The sequence below is a fragment of the Balaenoptera borealis genome (genome assembly GCF_965194805.1).
Source record: "Balaenoptera borealis genome assembly, chromosome: 5".
Classification (NCBI taxonomy): Eukaryota; Metazoa; Chordata; class Mammalia; order Artiodactyla; family Balaenopteridae; genus Balaenoptera; species Balaenoptera borealis.
In genome coordinates, this window is record NC_138862.1 from 110,702,906 (window position 1) to 110,716,787 (window position 13,882).

General features: G+C 43.5%; 1 protein-coding gene across 5 annotated transcripts in view; it reads right to left on the reverse strand.

The window, feature by feature from the left end:
• The window catches only part of KCNAB1 (potassium voltage-gated channel subfamily A regulatory beta subunit 1), a 419,545-nt gene that overhangs the window by 108,687 nt on the left and 296,976 nt on the right, over positions 1–13,882 (reverse strand). For all 5 annotated transcript variants that reach the window (XM_082394420.1, XM_082394418.1, XM_082394419.1 and 2 more), the window contains exon 2: positions 11,447–11,490. In XM_082394420.1, coding sequence (XP_082250546.1) covers positions 11,447–11,490 — 44 coding nt within the window. The remainder of the gene's footprint in view (positions 1–11,446; positions 11,491–13,882) is intronic.

A 13,882-nucleotide genomic window follows, 5' to 3' on the forward strand; every position in this document is an offset into this window, starting at 1 on the left:
CCATGGTTAGGCTGTCAGCTCTAATTTAGCTACCGCTCATTACCTCATCACCCACTTTCTGTAACTGCATGTTGGGTAGCCTCCTCCTCCTCTCATTTTAATTAGTAGTCAGATACAAAGTGAGCATTGATGGTATTTTCTGCTTTGCTCTCCTGGAGGTCCTCCTTTGCATATTCCAGGTGTTAGGATGAAGCTTTTATTTGTAAATGAGCCTCAGGTCTCCCAGATCCTTCAACATGATGGGGAAGTATTAAAAAGGCAAAGCTACATATTTATCCTGCTGAGGAAAATTCTGTCCATTAGGCAAACTGAGGGAGCAGAAGGTAAACATGAGCTGACTCAGCAAACTCTGCGCATACCTCATGCTACAGAAAGGGCTGGGAGAATTTTGATTTTCAACCTTGGCTACCAAAGACATAGAAAAGGCTCAGATAAGCTAAAATAAGTGGGGGAAGGGCTTTCAGGATCCAGGGATATCTTTTCTTCTTCACTCAGAGCAGAGAAACTCAGAGCACTTTAAGCAAGAGTGCTTTAAATTTCCTTTAGGAAACTGCATTCTGTGGTTGGGGTGGATTTAAACCCTTCCCCAGCTTCAGGGGTGGTTCTTGATTGCCTGCAGTTCTTCAGTGACCGATTCACAGATGGATATATAAGGCAGTCAGAGCCAATGGGATATATGGCTTGGAGCATGTGCAGCCATCTTGTCACTCTGAGGGCAGTCTGAGAATGGACAAGCCTCCAGCTTGCAGAGCTCACAGTCTGATCCCTGGATCAAGCCATTTGGGTCCACTGTCCCTATGAGCCTAAAAATTTCTGTTTCTGCTTAAGCTGATGCTTTCACTTTGCTTCGAACTGGGTTTTCTGTTCACTGACTCTAGAAGGCTCCTGGTTGACTTAGTAGTGCGAAAAAGAACTGGGATTTTATTCCTAACTTCATCCAGCTGATGCCTCAAAGGCCTACATACAAATCTCCACACATTTCCCCTCAGTGTGTTAACCCACAGCAGCCTACCCCTCAGGCATTTATGCTGCCCTCCAGGAATGGCTCCCCATGGCCCTGCCTCACTTAAGCCAAGCACACCAGAGGCACGGCCCCAACCATACGAGAGGACGGCACCCCATCGGGTTCCCTCATGTTTTAGCCTCACTATTGGAGTAGCTCAATTGCATGGTTGATTGAAATTGAAACTTTCATTTGGGTTTTTATATTGCAAAGGGTATAGGAAGGAGTTCCCTGGCGGTCCAGGAGTTAAGACTCTGCCCTTCCAATGCAGGAGACACGGGTTCGATCCCTGGATTTAAAAAAAATAAGGGGGTACAGGAAAATAATCTTATAAATGTAGTCTTCGTAAATGTAGAGTGTGTATAGGGCACAGTCTGGGTAAGCAATATGAATACACTCGCATATACATAGGTACGTTTCTTCTTTGAGTACAGGAGCTACGGCAGGGCTTCGTGAGGTCTGTAGGTCTGTAGGGTGGCACGGAGGGAAAGTCCTTCAGGGCATCCACACAGAAACAAAACGTTTGCACTCAGCTGCCTTCTCACTTTGACATCTCTTATGGGGACAGCTCACCTGATCATGCACCAGAATCACAGATTCTGGCCCCCATTCTGCCTGTGGAGCTTGGACGGATCTTTGTCTACCCTACTCTGGAGAATGATGCCAGGAGTTGTTTAGGCTCTGACATTTTCTAGTTCTAAAGTGGAGTAAAGGCACTTTCACCCGGCTGTTACCCTGGAGTCTTAGTGAACTTGACTGTTGCCCATATCACGGCTGATAGAGCTGGAGGGGGCCTTACATGCCTGGTCTAGCTGTTCACTTCTCAAGGTGGAGAGAGGCGGAGAGGGCAGTGGCTGCAGGCCCATGGAGACTGGAGGCGGGGGGTGGTGGGGAACAGGCGGCTGGTGGAGGGGCAGGAGATGCGGGCTCTGTCGTCTCTACCACTGGCCTTGAACGAGACGTTTCCCCTCTTCCTGCCTCTGTTTTTCTCAACTGTAAAGGCGGGGATGACTGCAAAGACTAATTCCTCTCACAGCTGTGAGACCATGTTTACAAACTGTCATCACTTCCAACACACTGCCCATATCTGGGTCTGGGGAAAACCTTTTCTCCCCCACTATCTGATGGTTTTGCAACTACTTGTTTCACTTTTGGATCACAGATTAACGAATGAGGGCTACTCATCCTTTTATAACTGCACTGAGGGAGATTAGGGTGTGTGTGTGTGTGTGTGTGTGTGTGTGTGTGTGTGTGTGTGTGTGTGTGTGTACACTTGAGGTTGTGTAGACCCTTCTGCTCTCTCTTCTCCAGTTCTTCCCTGAACCCAACTCTGACAATGTGTGGAGCATCAGGCTGCCCGTCTGTCACCCAGCTGTGTCTCAGCTCCTGACACCCTCTATGAGGGAAGCAACGGCACATGGCCGGCAGCCACTGATAATTCAGAGGGCAACCAAGTTGTCAGCAATTCTGAAAATGGATTTTATCCATCAAAGTAGAAAATGAGGAAGAAATATTCTAAAACAATTTTATAAAAATATAAATGCCTCTTCATTTTTAATGTGTATGCACCATGGCATTTATTCAAGGTAGACGTTCCAGGAAAAGTGACAAGCCTATAATTCTCTTGTTATATGTTTAATATTCATGCACGATTTAAATTCTGTGGGTATCCTGGTCTTAAGATAGTTGACTTTGTGTTAAGCAAAAAAATTGGTAAACGTTCTGAGAAGAAATTGCCCTTTTAAAATTGTTTCTCGTGTCTCAGAGGTATTTTATAAATACTTAATGTTGTTGTTGTTATGTTATTATAATAATAGGAGAGATGGCTAGTTTACATTGGGTTTAGCAACAAGAATGAGAATCATGAAGGGTGTCAAAAATAATATCATTCATGTTAAACATTTAATGTCATGTTTTCCTAGTGTCAAAATATTTAGTGCAGTGAGAGCATCTCTAAGGCAGAGGGAGATGAGCCAGGAGTACATTCTGCACATATGCAACACATTAAGAAGAAGCCCACACAGTTTAGTCATAAGATTCACTGCTTTTGCTCTAGAAGGTTCCCTTGGCTAGGGCAGGGCACAAGGCAGACGGGCCCAGGTGGCAGGCGCTGAATGGAAGGGGAGGTGAGCTCAAGCTGCCCGCCCCAGGACGCTGGCTCCAGAGAAGCCCGAGGCCAGCCCTGAGCTGGCAGGTTTTCCTCTTGGCAGCCGCAGTTCCGGTGGAGGTGCCTCAGCCAGCTCCAGGGCCTGGGCCTGGAGGCAGCAGCCAGGAGAGAAACACAGCCAGCACCTGGCTCACCAGACACCAGTCCACACACGTTGCCATCTCCTTCCACCTGGTGAGGACAACGGGTTCCAACCCTACCACTACGCCTCAGAATCATCGGGACAGTCTTTTAAAAACACCTGTGCCTTGGGAGACTCTTATTCAAAAGGTCTGGGTGGAGACTGGTTATCTGCTTTGTAAAAAGCACCACAGGTAATTCTGCTGTGCAGCCAGAGTTGGGAAGAAACACCTCTTGAGACACTCAGTGTCTCCAAGGTGTTAAAATATTTTACTTTATGACTTCATTCCTTCAAGGATGAAGTGTGAAAGGGCTGCCTGAATGAACACAGAACGTGATGATCGTGGAGTCAGTTTGCTCTGCCTGGGAATTACCGCCTTGAGGTTTATGGAAATCAGGCACCAAAGGCATAGGGTGTTCCTTCCCTTCTTCACTGCTAGATCCAGACCCAGCCCCGTCTGGCAGGAACACATAACATGCCCTCCTGACCAGTGAACAGCCCAGGAGGACTCCTTTGGGGATGATGGTCTTCTACATGAGGATCCATATGTGCTCAGCTGAAAAATGAACAAGTGACCACATACCCCCTCATCTGTGCTCCTCCCATCTTCCCATAACCTTGCTCACTCCCTAGAAATACCTGACTGTTTGCTTTGCCACATACACCTCTGCAATGTTTTACAAAACTAGCAAAATGCTTTTATTAGTTAGGGTTCTCCAGAGAAATAGAACCTTATAATTTCTTATAAAATTTATTATATGTTTTTATATATAAATATTAATATATTTTATACTTATATATATTTTCTATATAATTATAATATATAATAAAATATATTTACATAGAGGGAAATTATATATATACATATACACACACATATATATATAGAGAGATTGATTTATTGTAAGGAATTGTGTCCCATGATTGTGAAGGCTGAGAAGTCCCAAGACCTGTCATCTGCAGCTCAAGACCCACGATAACCCATGTGTAGATTCAGTCCGAGTCTGAAGGCCTGAGGACCAATAGAGCTGATGGTGTGTAAGTTCTAGTCCAAAAGCCAGCAGGACCCAAGAAGAGACAACGTTTCATTTTGAGCCCAAGGGTCAGAAAAATCTGATGTTCTAGCTCAAAGCAGTCAGGCAGGAGGAGTCCCCTCTTATTCGAGGGGGCTCAGCCTTTTTATATTATTCAGGCCTTCAGCTGACTGAAGGAGGGCCATCACCCACATTAGGGAAGGCAATCTGCTTTACATAGTCTATGAATTCAAATGTTCATTACATCCAAAGTCATCCTCACGACACACCCAGAATAATGTTTGACCATTTCAGGCACCCTGTGGCACAGTCAAGTTGACATAAAATTAACTATCACATGCCTTTCTTCTTGCAAGCCTCTTATGTGGAGGGAAGCATGTATATCCCACAGTGAGTGGCACAGGGTAAAGTCTGCCCCTTTTGAGCACCTGTAGGAGCAGCTGCCTGCTGTGGGGTGTCACCTCCAGTGGCAGGAATCAGAAGGGCCTCCTGCTCCTAATGTGTGTGGGTAGATGCCCTTTCCATCTGCAGCAGTGAGAGCCCTGCTGCATACTCTGAGCCCCAACCCAGCCTAGACGCGTGTCACTGTGTACAGAGTAGACCCCCTGGGCCCTGACGCATGTTGGGGATAATCCTTGATGCTGGGCCTCTCTCTATGCCCTCTCCTCACCTCCACTTGGCCTTCTCGGTTTCTGTGTTGATACGCTACTGGAAAGCCAAAGAACCAGGCTGGCTGGACCCCAGCATTTCATGATTTCTGACTTCCCCTGGATCTTCACTATTACCCACTGTGCATTTTGTCATTCCTTAGAGATTGATCCATGTACCCAGTCATACATTCAATAACTATATTTGTGCACCTACTACTTGCTAGATACTGTGATCTGCTGACAGTACAATAGGGGTGTAGAAAAAACAGAGGCGATCTCTGGGAGCATGGAGTCTGACAGACTCCAAAAGGCAGGTGTCCTAAACCTGTCCAAATACCTCAGTTCTCTGTATTTGCAGGTGACCTCAGTGACAACCATGCGTTCACCCTTGTTAGAATTTCCTGGGTCTGTATTTCCAGCCGGAGCTCTCTCCAGCCCTCCCCATGCCCTCTGGATATCAGAAGCTGAAGCTGGCAGGCTCTCGGGTCTCCTCTTCCCAACAGTGCTCCTGCGTCTCCTCTGTTCTCCTTCCTCTTACTGCTCCCTCCTGCATCTCCTTCTTCTGAGATTTCAGCCTGTCCACCTACACACCCAATCCAGGAACTGGGGCACCCTCCTCTGCTCAGGGAGACCTCTCATTCTGCATCCCAAGGTCACCAAGTCCTGTTTATTTTTCCTCCTAAAAAATCACGCTCTTCCTATACATCTTTAATACCACTACCTCATCATCTGACTCCAGTCTCAACCCTTTCCCCCTCTAATCTAGGCTTCATATCATTGCCGGAAAACAGTACTGATACATCTTATCATGTCCTATTCCTGATCCAAGTTTTTCAATGGCTTTTCACAAGCTGGAGCAGGGTTTAAAAAAAATTTTTTTTTGGAAGAAGGATGCTTTTTTTCCTTTGAAATGTAATATGAAGCACTAAAAAGAAATGAGCTATCAAACCATGAAAAGACACAGAGGAAACTTAAATACATATTACTAAGTAAAGGAGGCCAATTGCAAAGGTTAGATACTGTAGGATGTCCATACTATACGAAATTCTGGAAAATGCAAAACTATGGAAACAGTAAAAGGATCAGTGGATGCCAGGTGTTAGGGGTCAGAGAGAAATAAATAAGCAGAGCACAGAGGATTTTAAGAGCAGTGAAACTACTCTGTATGATACTATAATGGCAGATACCTGTCATTACATTTGTCCAAACCCATAGAATGTAAAACACCAAAGTTATACATATACCTAATGTAAACTATAGTCTTTGTGATAATGGTGTGTCAGTGCCGGACTGTAACAAATGTACTACTCTGACGTGGGTTGTTGATAGTGGGGGAAGTTGTGTGTATATGAGGTAAGGGGAAATTTCTGCTCAATTTTGCTGTGAACCTACTCCTGTTCTAAAACATGAAGTCATTTATGACGTACTACATTAAAATTTTACATTTAAATTTACATTAAAAGTCATATTTATATTTGCATTTAGAAAAAGTGGAGCTACATTGATGGAAGCGGTGGCAATGGAAGGAGGAGGGCAGGGAGAGGTGGAGCCCTGTCTGTGCCTCATCCCCCAAGTATTCCCTGAGACCTTGGGGATGCAGGACTTGGAGGAACACCAGAGACCTAGAGGACTAGAGCTCAATGCCTTAGCAAGGCAAACAATGGCCCTCCTGATCAGGCCTAGCTTTCCTTCCAGGCTCGGTTCTTGTGGTTCCCTAATACCCTGCATTTGAAATATTCTGCACATACACTAGTGTTTCCCACAGTACCTCCTGCTCCATGGGTCTCCCTCCAGGCCACTGCTCGTGTTGCCCCCTCTGTCTTTCATCCTTCGCCCTCTTTCTCTACTTAATGACTCCCTTCAAGTCTCAACTCAAGCAGCACTTCCCCTGTGAAGCTGCTCCAGATTCCCCAGAAGACCTTCCTCACGCTTGATTCATACTGTACTCTCCATCATGGCATCCTTCCAATGCACTGTCTATTTTTGCGTGCCTGACTCGTACTACGCTGTGAGCAGTTTGAGAGCAGGGCCCTTGCTTCTTTCATCTGGATATCCCCTGTAACCAGCATGATGCCTGGCTTCCTAAATGTTTGCTGAGGATGAATGAGTAAATGAATGAATGAATACATAAATTCTCTCTTCCTCTCTCAGAAGATGATCCCACTTCCCACTAGACTGAGATGACGTTCAATCACTCTTTGGTGGATTTTCTCCCTTCCCATCAGTTTCTTTGACTTTGGGTTTCGAGAGCAGTGGTCAGTGTATTAACAAACCAGTCCAGCCACAGCAGCCCACAGACAGGTTTCCACTTGATTTTTTCCCCCTATTCTTTTGTTAGCAGAACTGTGTTCCTTTAGATGTATCTGCAGTTCGTCCTTGGGTTATTTCACCTTTCTGCTCCCATTTACATATGCTCTTAGTTTATCAAAAGGAAGCTTGGCAGGGCAAGAAATTCCCAGCCTGTCCTTCTCTGGTGGAGAAGAAAGTCAGAATTGTTAGCTTTAATATGACGTTTAAAGTACTTCAATAAAAGACATCTGTAGTCGTGTGATTGCTTGGAATATTTAATACTTAATTTTCAAGGCCTCAGTTGAACATGGGCTGTAACTGAACTGATATCCTAAGCCTATAACAGTAAACCCAGCTCCACCTGGACTTGAGAGCTGAGGTCTGCAGAGCCTGACAAATTATCTAAGGCTGGTGCATTATTCCTTTCTATGAATTTTTTTGGTCTCCTGTGGTTTACAGAGGTAGCTCAGAAAAGTTCTCAAAGAATAGTTATTCAAGCTTTGTTACCTGTTTTGAATGAAGCCAGTCAATCCCATGAACTTCCTTGTTTCCTCCTAATTTTTCATGCAGTGTCTTATCACAAGCATTCAAGCTCTTAGAAAAAACTTGAAGCTCAAATCAGGACTTTCTGCTCCTGAATCAAGTCTGTTTCAAAGTTCACCAAAATACCTACAGCTCACACACAGTTTTAAAAAACTGTAGTCTGCCCTCTGGAGACTCATTTACATGTGGCACTTCATAAGCACCTGAATTTTTTATAGTCTTAAGGGCTTTTGGTTGAGTTTTCTCAGTTCTTTTGATGAAATTATTTTCCACCATAGATACTGATTCTATGAGATAATTGTGTATGATTGTTCACCGTTATTTCTTAATTCATATTTTCTTAAATTGTTATATTTCTTAATTTCTTTCGATAATAAATAGTGAATAGTTATTTACCATTAAGCACTCTCAAAAAAAACTAAGGTTAGAATATCCCTGATAATGAATCTACAGGGTCTTTCAAATACAAGTAAGTGGTAACAAAATCAAAGCCATAAATTAAGCAAATGTCAAATTCCCTTAGTCTTATGGTGAGCAAAGACCACCCTCACCTCCCAAATCATATCATTAAGAAGAATCAGAAAAACTCAGGCATCATTAGCCTTCAGTGTTTTTGCAATACTGTGAAAGGAGGCAGAAATTGTTGCCACTATCTTTTATTTTTTTTTTATTTTTTTGTTGCCACTATCTTTTATTCATTCACTACCATCCCTTCCCTGGTCTCCACACTTCCATTCAACAGGGGTCAAGAAACCCTCCTCCCAATTCCTCCCCCTAACCAGCTTTGGATCTCACATCATCAGTCCCCCCCATGTTGCAGTCACTTACCCATCCCTAGTCAATCCCTCTCATCTGAAAATTTTAGCTCTGGTTCACTGTCACTCTCTCCAATACTAGTTTTGCCATATGTTTTAGTGATTTCAATGACCTCCAAAGTAATCCTTCCCTGAACCTTTATCTTTCAGGCCCTCGACCTCTTCTGGTCTACTGATCTTGCACTCAGCACAACCTCAGCCACTCTCTCCCAATGGACATGCCTTAGACTTTGTCATTACCAATAGCTGAACCTCCCATGACCTCAGTTTCAAGCATCCCCCTTTCAAACCACCACTTTCTACTCTTCCAGCTTACTATCTCTGCTGATCTTACTCCAACAATCCTTTGGGCCTCTGGAGGTACAATTCACTGATCCTGCCCACTCTTCACTGTCCCTCTGCCTCCTCATTTTCCTGGCTTCAGTCCTCATTTTCCTCCCTGCTCAGCTTCAACCCCAAAGTCCACCGTTACAATCACCCCTCTGCATAAACTCTCAGCATCTCTGCCTCTCTTTTCTTATCTTATGCCCTTGAAAAACCCCACCTGGACCTGCATGGTTGAACATGACTGCAGGAAAAGCACACGGCCATAGAGATGGTCTCACTTCAAATTTATTAGCATGAATCTCAAGCAGGCCCTTAATGCTGTCTGGCCACTTTGATCCATCCCTTTGGTCCATTCACTCTTCTGCTCTCATCATCCTCTCTCTTCAAACTTTCAACACCTCCCTTTCATCCTCACTAACAACTGATGACCTTGCTTCTGATTTCACTGAGAATACAGAAGCAGTAGAAGATAATTTCTAAAGATACCGTCACTGCCACCCCATCAACCCACCTACCAGCCTCAAAGCCCATGTACTCTGCCTTCTTTCATGTTACTTTCCTCTTGTGTCCTCAAGAAATCATTCCAGGTATTTTTTTTCTCTACTTATCTTAACCATTTTTTTCCTTCTCAAAAGAATTTCTTTATATATTTATTTATTTATTTATTTGGTTGTGTTGGGTCTTCGTTTCTGTGTGAGGGCTTTCTCTAGTTGCGGCAAGCGGGGGCCACTCTTCATCGCAGTGCGCGGGCCTCTCACTATCGCGGCCTCTCTTGTTGCGGAGCACAGGCTCCAGACGCGCAGGCTCAGTAGTTGTGGCTCACGGGCCTAGTTGCTCCGCGGCATGTGGGATCCTCCCAGACCAGGGCTCGAACCCGTGTCCCCTGCATTGGCAGGCAGATTCTCAACCACTGCGCCACCAGGGAAGCCCCAAAAGAATTTCTTAATCAGTATGTAAATATACTGTCATTTCTTTTGTGTGTAAAGGCACCCTCTCTGACCACACTTGCCTGTCCAGCTTCCATTCCATTTCTAGGCTTCTCTTTATAAAATAGTCATCAAAAGAGCAGCCACCAGTGTTTCTCTTCCCATGCTCTCTTGAACCTATTCCAATCATGCGTGAGCCCCTGACTCCACCAAAACCGATCTTTTCAAAGTCATCAGTGACTTCCATGTTGCTAAACTGAATGATCAATTCTTGGCCCTCATCTTGCTTGACCTATGAGCAGCATTTGACAGGGTTGGTCTCCAGCCCTCTTGAAACGTTGGATTCTTAGGACTCCCTGCTCTCCTGGTTCTCCTCCTCCACACCCACTGCTTGTTTTCAATGTTCTTTGTTGGCTCTTCCTCATTTCCCCAACTTCTTAATGGGCTTCCCAGGTCACAGACCACGTGCTTTTGTTTTCTGTACTATCTATGCTCACTCCCTTACTATTCTTATTAAGTCTCATGGCTTAAACAGTATCTACATGTTGGTGACTCTCAAGTCATCCTACATCCAGCTCACATCTCTCTTCTAAACTCTGGATTCATATATCCATTTGCCTATATACCTCTTTTCTTGGATGTCTAATATGTCCCAAATCAATTGGCTCTCCCTCCTTCCTAAGTCTCTCTTCCTTCATTCTTCCACATCTCACTTACTGGCAACTCCATCTTTTCTGTTGCTCAGGCAAAAAAAAAACCCCTTGCAGTCATCTTTGACTCTTCTCTTTTCTCTTGCATCCCAAATAGAGTCCAACAGAAGATCTGCCAGGCTTGACCTTCAAAACATAGCTATAATCTGACCATTTCTCACTACTTCCTCAGCTACCATCCTGGTCTAGATTCTCTTAGGTTACAGAAATAGTTCTGACGATATTGAATTGCCTGAACACCAAGGCTGCCTTTTCCCTTGTCTGGGGGATGTCTGGAAGCTGTATGCTACCCCAAGTCTCACACTCAGATTTTACCATTTCAGATTCATTCTTATGATGTTAAAATTGCCATCTCTACTTACTATTCTTTAAATATTTGCAGTTTCTGCAAGGAAATGTATATATAAAACCTTGTCCCTAAAACATTTAAGTTACATTATAAAAGTACATAAAATACATTAAAATATAGATAAAAGTGAGAAAATTAGGCAAAGGGAAGATAAGGATAGAAAAAAATTCATATGATGCTGCAGGTGAGGTGAGCATACAAATACATGCCATGAGGTTCTTCACACTTGCTAAATGGGAATAAGAGAGGAGTCTCTTCCTCTAAGATGTGCTTTAATATCAGGTTTCTTTTTGCATCATGATAAGGCATCATGATCACAGTGGCTCCCTGGGTCTGAGAAGGGGAGGGCTGTGTGGGGCAGGAAAGGCTCAGAAGGAGAAGTGAGGCAATGTTGGTCAGGAAGTCCCTTCTCACCTGAGACTGGGTCCTGACCTACACCCCAGTCATTCTCTGGTATCCTCCCCAATCTCCCACCTCCCAGCCCACCCCCACATGATACCCTGAGTACTTACCAAGACCCAAGCAAGAAACTCTGAGTCCTGATTTTCCAAGATTCCTAGAATAAAAATAAAGCAACACATGGTCATTTCGTCAGGTGAATTTTAACTGGGAGTATTAAATCTCACTTAAAAAATTTTTTTAATTGAAATACAGTTGATTGACAATGTTGTGTTAGTTTCAGGTGTATAAGTCTCACGTTTGATGCTGCTGCTCCTGACTAGAGCCATGGTAGAGGCAGAGCCCCAGAGGCAGGCCTGCGGTTTGCGGAAGAGACTCTTTCATCTCCATTTGGGCACTAGAAAGCCCAAAATGTGCTTAGGCTCAGCGCAACAACAAAGTGGCCCCGCAAAACATAGCTTTTCAGCCCTAATGATCTTCTTCATTAATTTGCTTACAAATGTATTGTCTCTCTCCTTCTAGAATGTGAGCTCCTTGGGGGCAACTTGATGGATAAGGATTATTAAAAGAACAAATACAAAATAATCCTTTAGGCTATTTAAACTAAATTTTATATATATATATATATATATATATATATATATGTGTATATATATATATATATATATATATATATATTTAACATCTTTATTGGAGTATAATTGCTTTACAATGGTGTGTTAGTTTCTGCTGTATAACAAAGTGAATCAGCTACACATATACATATATCCCCATATCCCCTCCCTCTTGTGTCTCCCTCCCACCCTCCCTATCCCACCCCTCTAGGTGGTCACAAGGCACCGAGCTGATCTCCCTGTGCTATGTGGCTGCTTCCCACTAGCTATCTATTTTACATTTGGTAGGGTATATATGTCCATGCCACTCTCTCACTTCGTCCCAGCTTCCCCTTCCCCTTCCCCGTGTCCTCAAGTCCGTTCTCCACGTCTGCGTCTTTATTCATATCCTGCCCCTAGGTTCTTCAGAACCTTTTTTTTTTTTTTTTTAGATTCCATATATATGTGTTAGCATACGGTATTTGTTTTTCTCTTTCTGACTTACTTCACTCTGTATGACAGACTCTAGGTCCAACCACCTCACTACAAATAACTCAGTTTCATTTCTTTTTATGGCTGATATATTATTTTTTTTAAAAAAACTACACAGGGACTTCCCTGGTGGTCCAGTGGTTAAGAATCCACCTTCCAAAGCAGGGGACGTGGGCTCGATCCCTCGTCGGAAACTAAGATCCCACATGCCGCGGGGCAACTAAGCCTGTGCACCGCAACTACTGAGCTGGCGCCCTCTGGAGCCCGCATGCCACAGCTAGAGAGAAGCCCGCATGCTTCAACAAAGAGGCTGTGTGCTGCAACAAAAGATCCTGCATGCCGTAACAAAGATCCTGAGTGCTGCAACTAAGATCCGATGCAGCCAAAATAAATAAATAAATAAAATAAAAATAAAAAAGCTGAAAATGCAAACCTAAAAAAAAAAAAAAACTACACAAAATTCCTACAAGAAGGTCAGATAGTCCTTAAAGGATTCTTTCCTTTCCCCATCAACACCTTTGCTTTTCATCCTTAAAAGTTAATCCAGGGAAAGGAAATATATTTTCATTCTCTAAGTAGGGAGAGAACTAGGTGCTCTAATCTTCACTGTAAAGTGTTTGTCTGTGGAGACCCAGACCCAACCCATTTTCCTGTCATCCACCTAACTGCCCTCAGAGAAGAAATCAAATTCTCAGAGAGAGGATGCCTCATAGAATTTTGTAGGGGTCCAGTGTGAGGAGATGAATCTTACACTATTGAAACATGGTAGAAAAGTATATTCCTTATTGTCTGATCAGATGCTCTTATAACAGCACAACTTTTCTCCTTACTTCTACTCAAACAAAAACAGCACCAACTTTTCCAATAAAATTTTCCACAGCTCGGTTCTTCCAGGTTCTCTCTTGATTCTTCCACAGTTTGCCTTCTTTAGAGCTAGTAACCAGTGCTCTTGTTTTTGCATCTATTTCTTTTCCCTGCTTGCTATTATTGTCTATAAAATTCCACCTAAGCAACACATTTCATTTCCTAGCATGGTCCAAAGTGCATCACACTGCAAAGAGTTGAAAGACCCAGGTTTTTGTGCATTTGTTCCAACTAGCTAGATAACCTTGGAGAAATCACTTCCTTCCTTGGAGTTCAATTTCTTCATAGTACGATGGGGTATTAATACTTGTGCCATTCATTCAGGATCACTGTGGTGGGGCTGGAACGTGATAATGTATGCTAATGTGTTCACAGTAAACGAATGCAAAGCGTAATTATTTTTGGTGCTTTCTGACTCTGCTCACCCTCTCACAGACATAGTGCTAAATTTTCCATATGAATTGGATATGTCCACCTGGCAGGAAACTATTGCATAAAGGTATGTGTGAAAAATATTTTGAACTGCTAAATAGGAGAAAAATAATTGGACCTCTCCCATGAAAATAATTTGCACCAGGAATTGCTCTTTTAGTAGTTTCT